Raw genomic sequence first — 19,534 nt, 5'->3', positions numbered from 1 at the left:
TGTTGCAAGGCCTTCAGAGAAAACTTGATCTAAAACAACACATGAGGTGATCTAGTTTGGGCACTCTGGAATCTGACGTGATGTGTGATGATAAGTTAGCAGTAGACGCCCACATCTATGACCTGAAATGATCCGTCTCTTTTCTTTTCAGGAACTGCTGGCCTAAAAATGTTGGATTCTCATATTTTGACCTCTTTCTCATGTCAAAACTGATCAGAAGGACGTTTTATATTTGCGTGTTCATTGAAGCTTGGCATAAATAGACACTGATGTCTAGCCTGGGCGAAGGATTTTCATCTGAGCATGCACAAACTTGAATGTTTGTTATGCATACCTGACATATATACAAATAACCTCGTCTATGAGAACACTGTCAAATCATGTTAATTTGGCCAAGATTCACAAACTGTTAATCTCTGCCTGTGCAAGAAGTTAAAACAACAGCCCCGCATTAGTTTTAAAACTTAAGTATTTCTCATAATGTAGTAATAATGTAGATAACTGCACCTTTGTGACTTTACATAAATATATGTCAAAATATCGAGTTACAAAATAAAGTGCAAACTTGAGCAAGTCATTGCTATTCACTCCGCTGCCAACATTTCTAACAAAACAAGCAATTATTTGAGTCAAACGCATCATTTTGTTTTTACTTAAATCTACTAAAATTATGATCAGTTTTATGGATCCAGATTTTAATTTCCTGTGTTTCACCCTGCAAGAGGAAATGCGTTATTACAAGTGACAGTGAAAGATAAACTGAAAGTTTTTATTTTATTTGCTGTTTTTATTATAAATTAGATCTATATCTCTATATCTCTATAATATTTATGTGGAATTATGTTTAAATCAGTTTGTTTATTATTTTTTGAAAACAACTGTATATATATATATATATCCTTCTACACCTTTGACATTTTTGACTGTGACACAGTAATGATTTGCGATCAACTAATTTAAAGCTGAGATTGACAGTTCATTCTTGACCTCGGGACATATTGCCAAAATAAGGAAAAAGTGTACGCATTCACAGGTCCGCGGCAAGTGTTAAAACTCATGACGCATTGGTATGCACGACACGAGCTCAGACGAAATGAAACGTGGAAGGTTTTAATTTAAGAAAGCACGCAGGGCGGAAGGCGACCTCTCCTCCTTGCTTCATGAGTCAGAGCTCTCTCTCATGTGTTTGAGGCTCCGTATGACAACCGCTTGGCGCCACCACGTGGACACGATGTGTAATTTCAGCTTTTCTCTGATGTGGCTGTAAGCTCACTGACGGTGTATCCAGCTAAAGTGGAGGTCAGTACGGTTTTGCTTTGATTCCTCAGTGTATCACTCTGTAGCTTTAACTGTAAATACACCTGTTACCATCAACCACAAACCTATTTTGCCGTACACATTAGAACATACATTGAAGGAATATTAATTGTTTTGAACTCAATCTTCCGGTCTCCAATTTACTCTCTGGAGTTCTTTTGCATGTCACCCACTCGTTTGTTTTCACTCCCACAGAACAAAGACATGCAGTTCAGGTAAAATGTATACTCTGAATTTGTCATATAATTGTAGTAAATGTGCTTGTTTTGGTCTGTCAGCTCCGGAACAGACCAGCAGCGGGTTTGTTGTTCTTCAGGTGCTGTCTAACATCAGCTCCCGCCCCCTCTCGACCCTCCTGTGTTAGCAGGTCTGTGTAGTAGATGGAAACTGTGTTAAACCAGTTTGTGGTCTCTGTCACGTCACCCATAGATAAGTTTATTAAGAGTCATGGTATTGTGAAGTCGCTTAAGTCCCGGCTAATCCAAAAATGGGCAAAGACGTGAAGAAGGGGTGAGTAAGAGAGAGAGAGAGAGAGGTGAGTAAGTTTGTTAGTACAGTTAACCACACCGCAAGCCATATTTTCTGTGTAATATTTGTACTCAAATGTCATTTAAAGGCCCAGCGCTACAAATCTAGAAAAGAGGTCAAGTCCAGTTACTCAAATGAGCAAGCGGCTGGCTGTTACTAAAAGCAACCACACCATTAATTATATAACATAATTATAATTTAAATGAGTGAGCTGTGTAAAAAAAATTCACCCCTGTACATTTATTAAGTCCAATACTAACTCCACTGTCTCAAAAGTTACATTTGTTGAACTAAGTTTGTTTAACAGCATAAGGCCTGGTACATCGCCACCACTCAGCCTTGTTTCTACTTTTGCCCAGTGGTCACTTTGGGTATTGCAGCGAAAAATCCCCCTGCTTGGCAAAAAGCATTTTCCTCATACACTATACAATGCTCTCATACTTATACAGTTAGCTTCCTTCAAAATCTTCACTACATATATCTGAATTTGGACAGACATGGATGTAAACTGCTACTTGACTAATTCCAGCTTTCAAGACACTTCCTACATTAATTCTAAAATAACTCAAATACTTGTTGGCTAAAATGCTTTGTAAAGAGCTTTTGTTCATTAGCTTGACTGATCCATGCAGAATGTAAGCTATGTAGGCTTGTGTGGCTAAAAATGTAGCTCAGACTGCTAACTTTCAAAGATGTGTTTGTTTCCATAATGCTCTGGAAATTGCAGAGCGCCAACTCCGAGCCTCAAGTGACTGACTTCACCTCTGCAGCTCTCCTTGGGATCTCTGTGTCATTTGTCTGCCAGGCTGCCTGTCTGCTGCATGTCACTCGCTCTCAGATTTGGTTTTGGCAAATGCAGCATGCACAAAGAATTGTGGGAAATTTGGAAATTGAGCCGACAAATCCCGCCACCCCACCCCCCTCTGTGCTATCCAGTCTTTAGGAAGCTCCTTTAGTAATCCAAACATGTAGTCTGGAGCTCATAGGAGACACAGCTGTTGAAATCAGAGGGGGAACAAACAAAACATGCATCTCATTTATGATGTCTGGACTGTCTATATTTGAATGAGGATCTCCTCTCATCTTCATCAGAATGAGACTGACTCAAGAAGCTTTTGAAAAATGTATAATTTTTTTTTTTGTTTTTTAAGATCAGTTAATCTTTGTCTCCCATCTCGTCAAGTTGGGACACAAGCGTATGAAAAAGAGATTTAAAAGCACCAACGAAGAAAACACCTACTGTATAACTGGGTTTCTACAAGCATTCTCATCAAAAATGAACAGAAATACCCCTTTTGTTTACCATATGAAAATCAACAAACACAAATTATCAGCAAAATATGCCTTATGTTGCCCGTGGCTTTAAAGACGAGGGAAAGAATAAATTAATAATTAGTCAGCTTGTAGATATTATATATATATATATTTAAATATTTCCACTTCTTCAGCATTTTAATGTACAATATAAAGTAAAGAGAAAAGTGTGTAGATGTGGCTGCCAAGCATATGACAGAAAAAATGCATACACAGAAAAGAAATGACTACAACATCAATTGAGCGTCGGTTTTAATTTGCTTGAAAATTTGCGGAGTGTATTTGAAGGGAGGGTGAGGGGATTTAACTAGCAAGCTTTGAGCAGAGGATAAGTGAGGAGGGGAAAGAGCAAGTGCTTTAAAGAGGACGAGAGGGAGTGAGGGAGCATATGTGCAGGAGGGTGGGAGGACCGGAGAGAGAGAGAGAGAGAGAGAGAGAGAGAGAGAGGACAAGCGGATGGTTGCTGTGAAATCCGTTAACAGGGGAGCTCTGTGCATTTGTTAGACGTCTTGGCCGCTTGCCCAACTTGGCTCATTGTAATCGAGGCATGATCGTCGACTCCAGGCAGCCCTCTCTGCCGCCTCGGCTGCCTCGCGCCTGGACCCAGCCCAGCTCTCACCGCTGACATGGAAAGAGCCGTGAGTGCCTTCTTTCTCCTTCTCCTCTCTCTCTTCTCATCCTGCACTCTCCAGCGCTCTCACTCGGCTATTTGGTTCCCCCTCCTCGTCTTCTGCTCTGTCGCAGATTCAGCTGTGGCTACATGCAATGTTTCAGTTGTGCCTCTGGCTCTTTCTCCCCCCTGTTGTAGCTCCTGTAGGTGGCAGGAACGCTGGGTAGGGAGGAAGCCTTGGCAGCTCTCTCTCTGCAGGGCCCCCCTCCTCCTCTCTGCCTGCCTGTCCGGGCATGGGTGCTGTCCGCTGGCAGACCCACAACGTCTCTCTGTGTTTTGTGGTTGTGTGTGTATGTGTGCACGTTAGCCTTGCTGCTGCACAATCACAGAAGCGAACCCAGAGGGATACTGTCCCCCCACAGTGGTTTGTGGAGGCCGTTGTTCACTTCATTCTCCGCCATTGGCCTTGCTGAGATTCGAAGTCGGCAGTGAGTCTCTCCCTTGCGCCTATTCTTGGTGGTATGTCCTCATGGTCTGTTGTGTTTGGATACCCTGACAACTAGAAGCTGTGAGGTAGCCCAGCTTTCCAGCCTGCTGCTTCTCTGAGTGAGTTACAACTTTTGTCCTGCTCACTGTGTCTTTACAGGTGCGACACAACTGCCTTCAGGATGTGCAGTTTTAGTTAATATACCAAAGGTCTGTGCTGACACCTCACATTTAAACAAGGCCCGAAAGGCTCTGATAAAAACAATACAAGTGAGGTAGTGGAACTCAGAAGTGTTCGGCAACATCTCAGTGGCATCCAGTCTCTGCGGCCGTAATGGTGATGATGATGGAGAAGCATGAAAGAATTTCTTGCATCCCCACTGTGATGGTCTCTGTATGCTTGCTAGCCATGAGTCATCATTCTTTGCTAGCAGTATCGCAAAATAACCAGCCTTGACTCTCTTGTCGTCACTGGGGCAACAGTGGAGGATGACTGACTCAGTTTGGCACATCTACTTTATATCTCTCAGAAGAAGGTTTGACCCCTCCGAATGAATTATGTGGCATGTGGAGAATGGCATACTTCAAATGAATTTTCACAGTTTCAACAGCAAAGAGTGGCAACTTTTCAGTTGGACTGAGTAGTTGTCACCTCTTCTGGGTTGGGAATAACAACAGATGCTGACCCGAGGGCTCCCTTTTTTTGACAGTTGTGTTCGCTTGTTGAGTTTTATTCGAGTACTGTTGTTTGTGTGCTAAATGAAATCTTTGTGACAATATAAAGAGAAATGCAACCCCCAGTTGCTGGCTTACAAGAAGCATTCACAGAGATGAACCAGCCCCAAACTGTTTAAAGTTTTGGAACTTGTGTTTTTTCTATCACATCAGCTTCTGTCATAAATCACTGTTAAAACATTTTTTTTTGATATTTTCTTCAAGGTTTAAGTACAATCTTAGCACAAGTGAGTAGTTTGCTTGTGAGTTGAAATGTTTTTGTCCTTATTGCTTGGGGCATGTGAATTTGAATCACGAGGTTTGATTTCATATGAGGCAGGAGCTGCCTTGTGACCAGTTCTCATGTTGGCATTTCATATACACTGTATACCAATGTAAGGGAATGGTTCAGTATTTTGAGAAATGTGCATAATTGCTTTCTTGCCAAGAGTTAGATGAGGAGGTTGTCGCCACTTGTGTTAAACATTCAGGACCTGGTCAGCTTAGCTAACTTTTCCATTTAACTCAATTTAAATTCATTAAAGAAAAACAATTAAAATCTTGGCTGCTTCACAGTCAGAAAAAAGTGAAAGTTACACTTCTGTCTGACCTGGACCTGGACCTGGACCAGTGAACCTGGTTTTTGACGAAGTTGCGACACTCTCCTGACTCTCGTGTTGCGTTTGTCTGTCCTCTTTAGCTTGCGCTGCTGCCAGGTAAAGGAGCCACCACTTTCAAGCCACAACTCAAAAGTGGTGGCTCATCTTTACAAAAGAACCACTCTGTTTAACCCGTTAAGAATATCGTTAAAAGAGCTTCGAGGATGCCTGTTTCATACCCATCACTATACTGTCACCTGTTATCGATGAACCTGTTTGCCTGTGGAATGTTCCAAACAGGTGGTATATATTTACAAAAATTAATGTTGATGAGGTAAAACAATAATATTTTGTCTTTGTGCTGTTTCAATTGTGTATGTGTCAGAAAGGAGTAATAAATTATCACGTTCTGATTTATTTATGTTTTACATAGTGTCCAAACTTTTTGGAATCAGGACTACACACAGACCAGACTGAAGAGGGGACATTAGGTTACCTCTGTCTAAAGGAAATGAGATCTTTTTGTGTTTGACATGTTTTTGCCTCCTTCTATAATGTAGTTGCTTGAGTTGCTTGAGAGCACATGGAGTTTTTCGGTATGGGGCCTCTTGTCATGTGAGGAGGCCTGCCCTGCTGACCGCATCGGGACGTTTCAGATGCTCCGCATATGCATTCTCCTTGTGTAACTGAGCTTCGTAATGAATGCTCCATCTGTTGCGGGTGCTGTGTGTTACCACAGCACACTCAGTGGTGTGGCCACACGGGGAAAAGTTGGAATGGCAGCCAAACGTCAAATTTATTTTGTATAGACCTAAATGGGTCCATCACTGCAAGTATTGGAAAGCGCAGTGTGCTGAAAGGTGGTGTGCAGTGTTTGTTCAGATTCAGTTCAGTATACAAAAACCAACTAACTTTAAAATAAGAGGGCACTTGTTTGTTGTACCAATAATCTGATGTGTATCTTTCTAGGCCCCCAGTGACATGATGCCCAAGAGGGATCATGAGAGGGATCTGGAGCTGGACAAGAAGATTGAGGCTCTCCGCAGGAAGAATGAAGCACTCATGAAGAGATACAAGGTAAGGAACAATGCAGAGTTTCGCTGGTCATCGTCGGGTGCGGTAAATGCTCGTCTGTGGCATGTTGTTTTTTTTAAAGGAAAAAAAAAGAGAAAAGGAATGCAGAACTTTCAGTCTTCCTGATTAACTTGTTGTCTTCACTGACTTCCATTTAGGAGGTAGAGGAGGACAAGAAAAGGGCAGAAGAGGAAGGAATGGCACTGCAGAGCCGCAAGGGCAAAGCTGATGATCTTACTATCACAATCAGCAAGTCCACCAGTGTGAGTATTTCAGTTTGAGGTGACAGACTTAAGAACCGTTATAACGCAAGGTTCTGAACATAGTCACAAACTGTTTCTGAGGAAGAGATGCTACAAATGAATACTAAATATTTTAAGATCCACTTGTCTTTGGTTAGCAGGATAATCGTGTGGTGGTGACAAAGCCATTTAGCGGTGGTTCACCAGCTGGCAAAGGACAGCAGGACGCTGGGCCTGACAGGGGGGAAGAAGGCCCGCTGCAGGGTGCTGGCCGAGGCCACAGGAAGCAGCTAATGGTCACCATGGCTGGCAAAAAGGTAAATACACTTTAGGGCCAATTTCTACTCAAAGTGACAAGGAAAAGAATATGTAGTTTTACTGTAATACATGAAAGAATAACACAGAAATAGTCCCTCATTCAAATCAATGTGCACCTGCCTGAAAGCAGTTTGATAAGCATTCAGCCAGAGTCTTAGGTGGTACTCAACCATGACAACTTAATAAAGAAAGCAGCAACACTTAAAAGTGATGGATGGCAGCATAGACTTTGTTCCATGAGCTGATGCATGTACCCAAGTGTGCTTTCTGAAGAGTTGAAAGCATTTCATTATTGTACATCTAGAATAGGTCAGGCAGCAAGCAAAATGTGAGGATACTGAATTAAATATATTATAGAATATGAACTATTTATCAGAAGCTTTGATGTCACTATGAGAAAATCCTTGCAACTTGCAACTTACAACAAACACGTCAGCAATCAGAGCTTATACAGTTGAGATTATTGTTAGGTACGGTTGCTGCTCAACAGCTGCGTTACTTCGTTCCTTCACTTCAGAAAATCTACTTAATGTTTTGTGATTTTAGGTTTCAAGTTTTTAATTTAGATGTTCAGCCCTTGACTTGGGCCAGTACTGAAAGCCAGATGTCTGTCTAATTGAGTACTGTTACTGCAGCATTCTAATGAGTCTGTGTACTCGTGATGTATTCATAAATTAGGTTAAATATCCCTGTTGTCTGCAGAGCCAGGCTGTGAGACGAGTTGTCAAGACTAAGAGTCTGTGGTGTGTTGGCATGCTAACATTTGTTAAGTAGAAGTAAACATCAAGTTTCAGCCGAAGCTGATGTGACTGTCATTAGTTGAGCAGGAGTTGGTTATAATCCAAAGTATTGGACTAATTAAAATTTTGCAGTGTCAACTTGCCGGTGATACTAGACAAGTCTGAGGATCAACAAAGACATCATGATACGGCAGCTGTCAGGTTAAAACCTTTTGGTTGTGTACATGATTGGCTGTTGTGTTGTGTTATATATATATATTAATGTTATATATTAATGTTATATTAGAAACTAGTAATGTGTACCCTTTAAGTTATTGTTGTGTATGATTTGGACACAGCGAGGACTGGCTCTCTTGTATTAAACTGCACATTGCTACAGTTATGATACTCTAATATGGGTGTTCGTCTCTTCAGGGTAAGAGGCTGGTGAGTGAGAGGCCAGAGAGGAGGCCAGGTCCTGCGGACATCAAGAGCCCTACAGATGACGGACATGCCAAGCGCGTTGAGTCAGCAGGGAGGGGGAAGCAGCCACCTCACATGGCCAAGAGAGACACAGCAGCACAGGTCTGAGTCAGACACTCGGAGCACTCCAGTGATCAGACGCTTTACCCTGCACCCTCAAGTCCGCTCACACTGCCCATTGTTCATGTTCTTGTGGGGCACCGACGTGTTTTACATAGATGTCAGACATGTCGGCTGGACACACCCATCCAGTGATGGAGCACAATGGTTTGTGGACAGGAGGTGGACTGGGGCTGTGACTGACTGGTGTGGGATTAAAGGGCAGGCTGGGGGATTGCTCTAATAGAGCTGTCGGATCAGTTGATGCTCCATGGAACCAAATCTTAACCAATCAAGAATCTTCAAAAGGCCTGTTTCTTTTTTCTGTGTGTGTGTAATCCCACTCAGGTCGAATGGTTATTTATTTTATTTTTTCCCTCTGAGGAGCTTTTGTTGTATTTTTAGCTGAAGAAAAATCGTTCAGCCTCTGGGTGTAAGTGCCTTTGGGTGTGTGGAACAGCCTGTGAAGTTCACTGAGTCTCTCTAGAGCCGTGATAGATCAATGCTTTAATAGCTCTTGTTCAAACAAAAGGCCTTGTTATCAATAGCAAGAGAGACACTATGTTTAACATCAATAGCTTTCCTACTGTAGTCTCAGATGTTTCATGCAGATAGGCGGAGACACATGTGCTCGTGCAGTATCCCCCGGCTGGGCTGTGAAATGCCACACTGTCACTGACCTTAGGCCCCCCAGGTATGCAGAAACTCTGAAACAGCTGCTCTGCCTCAGTCCAAAGCTTGATACACACACACACACACACACACACACACATCAGCTACTCAATCAATAAGCCTATGCACAGCACAGACAGCTGATCCTCACCACTGTAAACACAGACACAGCCTGTTTGTAGGAGGGGTCTCTGGACACAAAACCAGTGAAGTCTTCTTCTAATACATAACATATACATCTGCCCCTGATTGGCTGATACGCTGAGTGCTGCTCACTTGCCCATCTGAGTTAATGTGCACTAAATCTATGGGCTGAACACACTGTTCTCTTGCCTTTATTCCTGGCCCCGCATGGTCTGTCCCCCTTTATTTATCATGTGGACTGAATCAGCACTTGAACAGTAGCCAGCGCTCCAGTGCACCAGTCATCTGTGAATCCCTGAGACCTGGTTTCCATGTGGTTGCTGTTTACGTAACTACTATCATTTAACTTGGTTTATGAGAGCACAGGGAAAACACTGCGAGAAGGGTGTGATGGGAGGACAAAATGTCATGGATGTATCTGGAGAGTGTTAAAAAAAAAATATGCGTATTGAAAAGACCCACAATAACCTACACATTACTATGACTTTCCTCCTCCCTTGAAATATTTTTCTAATGAGCATGAGTGTGTGTGAGCCTGTCTGAAGGGTGTGGTTGTTTGGCATTGTCCCAGGCATATTGTAATGCCTGGAATGACTAGTCAATGTCAGTTCACACTCATAAGAGAGCAGAATAGACAGGAGAAAGGAAATGCACAGGGAGGGGTGAGAGGAAAACACAGAGGGAAACAAGGGGAGATACTCCTGGCAGCCAACCATCTGTTTCCAGCCACCATTTCTCCTCTTTGGAACCTAAAGTGGTCTGCTCTTCTCTGGCACGATTGTTTCCCCATTCCCACCACCCTGAAAGGACCGATTTGATCTAATTAACATTCGACTGCCTTCTCACTCTGAAAAGGCTCATTATGCAGCCAAAGAGATGGAACTGGCGAGGTGCCAGGAAAGGGTCAGAAAGGGAGAGCAAGAAGGAGTGAGAGGAGAAGGAAGAAAAGAAACTAGTACTCAGGGGTCTTTTGTGTTTGCCTACAAGCCAGCCTGCATTCGGGTGTGGGTAGGAGAGTGTGCACGGGTGTGTACGTGGGTGTCATTGTCTGTAGGTGCACTACACCACTCTGTCCAGCGTTTATTGTTCCCTCCACTGCTCGTCTGTTCATGCAAGTGCTGCTGTTGATGGCAACATGGCTCATCCACTGTGCTCACTGGAGCACATCTTTGCAGTCAGAAATACACCAGAACCAAAGCGACACAGTTCTCCAGCTGCAATAGGATGAGTTTCATTTTCCAAACCACTGAAGTTCAACCACCTGCATAGCCCAGAGTCCACTCTGATGACCTCATTGCAGAGAGGAGTTTAAATATCCTAAATGCCAGATTATGCAGTAGCACAGCATGTCCATTTGGGGGCAGTATGGGCCTCTTAATCTTAACATCTGTGCTCTTGTTTCATTTGCTTTTAGTGTTTGTGGCAGCAGCAGTATGACTCCGTACAACCATTTTTAATTGGTTGACAACAAGTTGCTGTGTCACCCTTATTGTTAAGCTCATCTTCCTTTCATTTGTTGTCTCTCTGACAGGATCAGGTTAAACAAGGTCAGAAGCACACTGAAGAGCATCACAAGCTTACAGAGCAATTTCAGGTACCACAGCCACACACCTACATAAACACACATGACATTATAATTCTCTGGATTTGAGAAAACTCATAAGCCCGAGGGTTTTATCTCCAGCTCACAATGATCACATGATTCACCGAAATGAAAACAAATGTGATGTAAAAGGTTTCCAGCTCAACTATGTAAGCACACAGAAACACAGAGAAATGCAAATATGCCCTCTACCCTCATCACAAACACTCACATGTAGACAGGCACAACACGTTGCCATGCACACACCGTCCTCCCCCCATCTTGTCCCCATCTGCATCCTGCTGGCTTACGTGTTAAAGTTGCTGGAATAGCTCAGAGCTGTCTCGCAGATCAGGCGTGCGATAAACAGGCTAACTGGGGAGGCAGGGAGGTTGGGCTTCAAAGGCCCGCTGAATACACCACATGACAAGTGATGCTGTTCATGCCTTTTCTTCCCATGCCTGCTTTACTGTCTGCGCCAAGTGAGTGCTCAAGGAAATACCATGCTGATTTTTTTTTTCAGGTTTGAGGTTTTTGTGCAGTCAGGAGAGGGGGGCGTTGGACAACCCCAGGCATTGTTTGTTATACTGTAAACCTCCTCTGGCATTTTCAGGCCTAAACCAGTGCATCTTTGGAGGTTGACAATAAGCAGTCCAGCGGTCCAGACTAACAGCATGATGATTGTTATTTGCCATTTACCAGCCCTTAATATATTAATGTGCCTGCACAGTCTGAGCTCAAGACCTTTTCACTGGCTAGACTGGTCTGCCACACCTGCCTTGGCCCCTGACAACCTCCCTGCGAGAGCTTATGGAGGCGAGAAATTGAAATGTGCTAATTAGCGGGGCGGCTGGGATGGAAGCACAACACGGCCTGTTGGAACATGCGAGAAGCTCCCTCCCTTGTGGCCCCTGACATCCTCCAGGGGGCCAGAAAAGAGGGAGGGGAGAGGAGATGGAAAACAGAGAGATGAGCACAGATGCCATGTTCTCTGATAACTGTACACAGGAAGGCAACATGTTTACCTGACTGTGTTTGGCCCACACCAAAGGGCAAAACATCACCCAGCACGGTTTCTTACTGACACTGTGTTGTCTTTTGCTCTGTTTGACATAATGTGCAGAGTAGATTATGTCACATTTGTTTCCCGTTAGATTTGTTTCCCTTTTACTCAGCAATCTCTCTTAGTTTTAATTTTTACTACTAAACTAAGCACTGATGGGCACTTTTTCTCCAAGATCGCTGGTCTTTCATTGAAGAACAGAAGTGTTGGCAGTCCTGGATTGCATCAATAGCACACAACCGCTGTCCCCTTTGATGTGTAAAAGAGCCTGCTCAGACCTCAGTTTAGTATTACGGTAGAAAGCAATACTTCCTGCTCCCATCACAGTAATCAATAAACGGGTTAAGAGGGGGACTGAGGAAGCAGGCCTAAATTGCATTTATTGTAAACTGCACACTTCCTGGAATATTATCTTCAAGAATTTGATTGTGTTGCTTTGCAGTCTTCATGGTAGAAAAACAAGAAGCGTTTTGAATGGGAGCTTACTTGAAGAAATGGACAACCAGAGGCCATCATTAGTATTTACACTGAGGCTGAGATTGGCATTTTCCCTGATGCATAATATATGAAAATACCATAATATTCCCTTTGTTATGAACCTCCTACTGATCTGTGTGTTGCATAGTTATATTTATTTTTTGTTTATTGTTTAGAGATATGAAGCTGTTTTTGTTTGTGACCACCCATGCTTAATGTGAGGCTATTGTTGAGCGTGTTCCCCTCACTGCTCTGATTAGTATGTAAAGTGATGCGGGTGTTTAATTGAACCATGTTTCAATGCCAGTGATTCATTACAGATGAATGGACAGCACCATGATATGAATCTGCATTAAGAGCTTGTTTTTGATCCATTAAGATACACTGAACTGTGTTGTGTCTGCTAAGGAGCCAGAGAGCCCGCAGGCCAGCACAGACCTCAACATCCCCACATCGAAAGAGGAGCAGGAGGAGTATCTGCGGTGGAAGAAAGAGCGTGAGCAGATCGATAGGGAGAGAGTGGCACGCCACAAAAACGCCAAGGGCCAGTGGAGACGAGCGTGGGACATGGACAAAACTGAGAATATGTAAGAATTCTTTGCACTCAGGCTTTCTCAGGCTCTTCCTGAGCTGTCATTTCATACAGCTGCTTCTTCACCATTTTCCTTTAACCTTTGCACCCTGTAATTTAATAATGTTGGCATAGTTAATACCCTCCCCCCACCTTAGGCTGTTTAGTTTCAAAGTTCAATATGTCAGGAAAAATGCTTATTCATTTTTTGTTGAAACTTAATAAGAACATTGAAATCCTTAAAAGCTTCTGTGTTCCAGCAGTTGACTAGCTTAGCTTAGCATAAAGACTGGAGGACTGGAAACTTCTGGCACGGCTCTGTCCAAAGATTAAACAAAATAAATAAAATGAGATAAAAAAGCAGGCAGGTGCAGTGGTTAGCACTGTCGCCTCATAGCAAGAGGGTTCCAGGTTCGAATCCCGGTCTGGGCCCTTCTATGTGGATTTTGCTTTGGACAGCTAAACCAAACTCTTTTGCCTGTCGCAAGAGAGTTGCATCGGTATTCTCATAAAGATGCTTTAATTATCGTAAACAGCAAATTTATTTTAACAAGTTCTGTCCAGTTACTAGCTTCATTAACTAACCCAGTGCTTAGCTGATTTTTAATATTACTGCAAATTGCTTCTTTCATCTTCTTTTACTGCTGAAGTTAATGAATAAGATTTATTCACTTTAGTGCAGACGGGAGTTAAGGAACTAACAAATCTTGACAAACATGCTGTTTATTTCTGGCTGTTCAGTGGAAGAATCCATTAGATGAGGTATCTGGAGTACATGTCCACATGATCACTAAATCATAAAGTCACAGGATGTTGCTAAATGGTTCCATCACCAAATAATCAAAGTTTCAGGCAAATTCTATCATTGTATGTGCAGTATGTAATGGCTTTGTGTGTTCTCACATTTGGAACACTCAGTGTGATCACAGCTGCCCCTTTTGTTTTAACTGTTTGTTAGATGTCAAACAAACCAGCGCTGTAGCACAAAGAGTGACCAAGCTGCAGGGTAAATTAATGTGCTGTTTAAGGGAGCATCAAAATGTAAAGAGACAAGGAAGGAGTGGCTATTTTTAGCTTGGGATAAGGGATGGAATGCCTTGCCTTATTTGGCGAGGCTTAAACAAGGCCCTGGAGTAAGAATAGAAGAGGAAATGTGTTTCTGATTCAACAATGTAGATGGCCTCACTGGATGTAAAATGCAAGGGTGTGACTCATGGAACGAAACCTTTCAATGATTTTGCAAAAAATCAAATTTTAAGCACATAAGTGTAGAATGATGATATTCAAATGTCAAGGGAGGCTGTTGATGAGGATGGAGATGTCACCTGAACAAAACGTTTTTAAACTATTTTGAGGCATGACCAAGACAGTGCTCACGCTGGTTTGTGTTTCTGTCTAAACTGAAGCTCCTCTTTTAGGTTTTCAGACAAATCCATCCCTGACAGAGACTGGGGGCCCAGCAGCAGAGGTGAGAGAACATGAGGAGTAAGACCTTTCACATCAAAATATGATGAGTTTCAGAGTTATCTCATTCTCTTCAATATATATTCCATTTTTTTTCCAGGTGGACGGAATGCTAGAAGAGGACAATCCAGGGTGGATTCAAGAGGCATAACACACTTAAATATTCTTTATTATCTCAGTGCCTTCAAATCATTGTATAGCACTGAGAAAAACTGAGAAAACCTTTGTGAATTTATGTCATTTTCTGAAGCCTCAGTGAATTTTTCTGCTATAATTTGATATTTTTCATGCTGATAAGGATATTGGGGTTGGACATAATTCGGGTGGGGTTCGCACACATGGTGGGATATCAGCCGGGGGGAGAAATTATTGTTTTGTCCTGAAATTGAAAGCCTACACAGTGAGAAACAACAATTAATGCAAGAATAATGTTTTTTTTAAATATAAAAATGTTTAATTGTCACCTGATATTTCTGCATTGTCCTATCTTAGGTCATGAGAAACGAGGAAAAGACAAGGGAGCTAAAAACGTACTGGTGATGAGCAGTAAAGCAAAAGGCATAGATCGTCTTACTGGAAGAGCCAGGAGGTCAGTAACGGCTAAACATCATCTAAGTTCACGCCACACACACAACAGCCTGATGTTCAAGTTGATTCACCCTTCGGATGTCTCTTACCGCAGCAATTAAACCGTGCAATAAAACTAACTGTGACTAATGAAATATGTCGAGTGAATTTGGGAATTCATATTGTTTTCCTGCACTGTGCCCTAATGTACAAATTCCTTTGGCTATCATGAGACTTGATTTAGAATTTGTGGCAGCTGACTAAATAACCCAGGACCTCAGTACATTCATTTTTCCTTTTCCCTCAGCCTTCCTCTGTAGCGAAACAAGCTGCTCTGCTGGGTGGTGAGGAGGCTTTCAGGCATTTCAGCTTTCAGTGTTGTTACACAAGCATTGCTCATAATCTGAAAAAGCCACGAGGGCACAGTCCTGCAAGCGAGGCAGTGCAGCCTTTCAATGTCGAAGTGTAATGTGCCAGATGGTTTTCTCTTTATGTGTGTCAGTGATGGAAGTAGGTAAGGATCAGGGGGCAGTGTAAAGCAACATTCAGGTGTGGTTTGACAGCTTCTTGTTATCAGGTTGTGCTGCCGTCACAGCTAGCAATAGACTCTGCTGTAGTGAGAGGCAGCCCGGTAAGACTTCAACACCTGAGACCACAGCGAGAGGAGAACTGAGCCACCTACAACTTTATATTTCCACCTTTGTTGCATGTTACTTTCTCTTACTTGTCTGTGCAGCATAAAGGAATAGTTTGATATTTGGGGATATATGCTATTCAAAATTAAATGTTTAAAATTAACATATCAAACTTTACAACAGAAAATAAACATTAACAGTTTTAGTCTCAATAACTAGTTTCCCTTTTCCCCACACAGCTGCACAGGAGTTGAATTTCTGTGTAACTCATTCCTTAAATTGTATTAAGCTTAAATTCATGCAGCTGAAGCCGGGCTTCAGCTCCACCCGCGCTCCAATTCTTTGCCCATTTTTGGGGTTAGGTGGAGCCAGACACTGTTGAGATGGTAAGAGTTTGAACCACCCTCTTAGCTTATCAATATCTCATCAGAAACTTATGGGTGACATATTTACTATACAGACATGAGAGTGGTATCGGTTCTGTCATCTAACTCTCTGCAAAAAGTCAATAAGTGCATTTTCCAGTGATGAAATTATTTCTTCAGCCCGTCTGTAGAGTTTGCTCTTGTTTATTGTGAGCAGATTTACAGCCCACTATTTCTACATTGTGCTTGAAAAGCCCTTGTCCCTTTATTTTTTAGATGGCAGGCAAATGAAGAAGGAGAGAACCTACAGGTGAGACATCAAACCTGTGTGACTGTGAATATGTATTGGCTGATAAGAAGCAAAAATGCCTGTTATCATCTCATCTTCTAGACTTCTGACACAACATTAGAGGAATTCTTGGAGGAACTTGATGCCCTCACAGATCCTGAGGTAGAAGAGCAGAAAGACCAGGACTCAAAAATGAAGTTGTCTCCCAGCCCAGTTTCAGTGAGTACATCGGAGGAAGTGCATGGATCCCCAGCTCCTGCGTCAGCTGCTAGCCTGAGAGAGGACTCCCCCGCTCAGGGGACGGAAGAGGCCTCGTCCCCTCGGGGTTTGGAGAAGAAGGTACGCTTCTCAGAAGAACTAATCCAGGGGGCTCACACTAGGCAAAGCACAGGCTCGCAGGACTCGGTCAGCTCAGAATCAAGAAGTCTGAGCTCCTTAAAAACTTCCTCACCTAAAAAAGAACAAGGGCTACAGCAGCCTGTTGAAAGTGCCAAGCAGGATGATGGTAGTCCTCAGGATCAGGGAGGTGGTCCGTCTGCTCCTCCTGTTGCCCAGCAGCAGGCACCTGAAACTGAATGTACTAGAAAAGACAGCCACCTTCTAGCGACTCCCAGCTCCCCCTCCCTTGAAAAAGCCTGTGGCTCTCTACAGGAGGGCTCTGTCCAGCCAGTAGAACTTTCCAAGTGCAACATCAGCAACGCAAACGCAGGTATGCAAGACTTCAGAACCCGGAAATATATCCAACAGTAAATCTGGATGTTATATAACTAACCTGATGTCGTTTTTTTCTTTCAAAGAGGAACTAATAGACTCCGGTCTGTCTGTCCTGAGCCTGGAGTCAGGAGAAACACACCCGACACACTCTACTAGCAGTGACAAGGTCAGTGCGAGAGACAGGAAGAGGGATGGGAGAATCGATAGATGTGTAAATGGACTGATGGAGGGATGTGCAAATGGATGATGAGTTAAATAGATGAATAGAGAAACTCTGGCAGTTTATCTGCACTGCAGCTGTGTAATATCCAATTTCAGTTTGAGTGTATTCACCACCTCTGAGCCTTGTTGGGAGTGCAGGAGAAAGAGTCTCATGAGAGATGCCTCTTCATCTAATGCACCCCTGAAACAGCTTGATAATATATAACCACCTGCTTAAAACATCCAAAGAGAAAAGAGAAGTGCTGGGACTGACATAAATAAAGCGATTATGTGGATTAAGGTAAAGAAGTCAGTTGTAACTAATGCTTTTGTACATGTCTTTTCTTTTTTTGCAGGCAAGAGAGCATGGGAAGATTGTTTGATACTGAAACCAAATCACAGAAACACAGAGCCTTGCCTCTTTGCATTTGGATGCATCATTTTGCTTTGGGTAGCTCATTTGAGGTGTCCTGTTTGTGGCTCACACACAAAACCCATGGTTGAATTTTGCTGTGGCGTGTCTCACCCTGTGGAAGTTTTCAAATGTCTAAAATTTGACATAGGAATGGTTTTTCCCTGCTCAAATATTTTTACATCCAAGCACTTTATGAGGATAAAAGGATGTGTACTGACATTGTTCAGTACATTAGTATGCAGCTTGAGTGCAATACGACTGAATGTTTACATTTGTATGAAATTGTCAAGGTACATATCAGGAGGCAAACTAAACACTTACATTTAGGTAGCCCTGGAAAACAAACTTCAACCACAGTAAAATTATTTAGTGCCTGATTCTGCCTCAGAGGTATTTTCAATAGATGAAATAAACTCTGTATTATATGATTATAGAGTAGAGACAGACCTACAGTAGAGTCTGTCTTTCTACTCTCAGATATTATTTATTAACTGCTTCCAGCATCAGTCACTGGTCTTTCACGTATTGGAAATCAAAAGATTATTAAAGGGCACTTTTGACACTTTCTGTCTCACTGGCTACTGTCCCAGACCTTCTTAAGTTTCTAAATATTACTACTGACATAAATGTTTTTATCATTAGTGACATTTAATGGGGCACTCCATCAGTTTTACAGACCAAGCTTAGTAAGGCATCATAGTGAGTGCTGCTCAGCTTGTTTAAACAGTTGTACAATAATAATGATATTACGTGGCTCTGGAGGAGACATAATAACCCCGATGATGCCATTGTAATGTCATCCAGGGTATCTCAATGTGGAAATCACAAAATTGTAACAGAATTGTATACTACAAACTGGAGGTGTGGTGCCAGGCAGAAAAATCCAACAAAGAAATGCTCTTTGTATTTGCATTATGGGAAATGTAGTAACCAGTGCTTTTGGAGCTTGGGAACTAAAAGTGAAAATATCCTGGCTTCTGCTTTATATATTTAGATGATTCTTTTTTAAATTTGTCTCTCTCCAGCTGTATGTAAGAAAAGATGTAAATTGCTGGAGTACCCCTTTAATGTCCATACAGCAGTCAGCATAATCCACATTACTGACACCAAAACATGTGGCTGCATTTTTTTTAATTAATCACAGTCAAAAGTGACACTATAGAACTAAAATCTCAAATTTGCCCTTTAACATGCGAAGAGTTAAAGCAAGGCGTCTGGACTTGTGAAGATTTGACTTGAAGACGTTTCACTGCTCATTCAAGCAGCTTCATCTGTTCTTGCTTGGATGAACAGTGAAACGTCTTCAAGTCAAATCTTCACAAGTCCAGACGCCTTGCTTTAACTCTTCGAGTGAATATGACCTGGATGACTGAGAATCTCCACAGATATGTTGCCCTTTAACATGTTGCTAATTGTGTTGCCAAGGTGTTACAGCTGAATCCCAATTATCTGGTCTTCCTCAGACTCTGATTATATGTTTCTAAGCACTACATTTGGAAATGTAGTTTATGTCTGTAATTTTACAAATTTAAACAACAGACAGCACAGACATAACATTTCTTTAATAGTTTCCTTATTCTGGTATTTACATAACAGTGTCCAACCTTTTTCTGTGTTGAGGCTCTCAGCCCTTTTGCTCCAGACACAATCAGATTGATTTCTCTCACTTACTGGCTTTGCTGCCAGTTGATCATGCTCAGTTGGCTGCTGATAGGGGCCAGCTAGGGCCATTGGTGCAGGACACTGCAAAAACTAGGGCCACAGATGCTTACCATAGACCCGACCATCTGCACAGTTTATTAGGACACTTATGGGACCAACAGACTTGAGATGTTGAAAATAAATCATCCAGGTCTGTAAGGGTTCAACCTT

At 42.4% G+C, this 19,534-nt stretch overlaps 1 protein-coding gene across 8 annotated transcripts; it reads left to right on the top strand.

Annotated features, from left to right (window-relative positions):
* Positions 1 to 1,128: 1,128 nt before the first annotated feature.
* LOC124072365 (coiled-coil domain-containing protein 9B) lies at positions 1,129 to 18,857 on the top strand. 8 transcript variants are annotated; one of them, XM_046413772.1, is made up of 14 exons: positions 1,129 to 1,299; positions 1,513 to 1,532; positions 6,538 to 6,645; positions 6,801 to 6,905; positions 7,043 to 7,201; positions 8,357 to 8,506; positions 10,851 to 10,913; positions 12,850 to 13,028; positions 14,431 to 14,480; positions 14,577 to 14,621; positions 14,969 to 15,065; positions 16,320 to 16,353; positions 16,435 to 17,041; positions 17,130 to 17,471. In XM_046413772.1, exons 3-14 carry the CDS (start codon positions 6,550 to 6,552, stop codon positions 17,291 to 17,293), a joined length of 1,749 nt encoding a protein of 582 aa, XP_046269728.1. In that variant the 5' UTR covers positions 1,129 to 1,299; positions 1,513 to 1,532; positions 6,538 to 6,549; the 3' UTR covers positions 17,294 to 17,471. The 8 variants fall into 8 exon arrangements, with proteins under 8 accessions (XP_046269728.1, XP_046269725.1, XP_046269727.1 ...); XM_046413773.1 differs by lacking the exons at positions 1,129 to 1,299; positions 1,513 to 1,532 and adding exons at positions 3,250 to 3,797; positions 17,604 to 18,857 and having other exon boundaries at positions 17,130 to 17,212; XM_046413774.1 differs by lacking the exons at positions 1,129 to 1,299; positions 1,513 to 1,532 and adding exons at positions 3,252 to 3,797; positions 17,604 to 18,857 and having other exon boundaries at positions 7,046 to 7,201; positions 17,130 to 17,212.
* Positions 18,858 to 19,534: the final 677 nt, after the last annotated feature.

The sequence above is a fragment of the Scatophagus argus genome, chromosome 15, assembly GCF_020382885.2.
Source record: "Scatophagus argus isolate fScaArg1 chromosome 15, fScaArg1.pri, whole genome shotgun sequence".
NCBI classification, from domain to species: domain Eukaryota; kingdom Metazoa; phylum Chordata; class Actinopteri; family Scatophagidae; genus Scatophagus; species Scatophagus argus.
This window is presented reverse-complemented; position numbering and strand designations above follow the sequence as displayed.

Bases quoted from the DNA above. Each gene is read 5' to 3' on its own strand.
- LOC124072365 (XM_046413767.1), top strand. The intron at 14,481-14,576 runs GTGAGAGAACAT...TTTTTTTTCCAG, and splicing joins CTGGGGGCCCAGCAGCAGAG to GTGGACGGAATGCTAGAAGA. The intron at 14,622-14,968 runs GCATAACACACT...GTCCTATCTTAG, and splicing joins ATCCAGGGTGGATTCAAGAG to GTCATGAGAAACGAGGAAAA.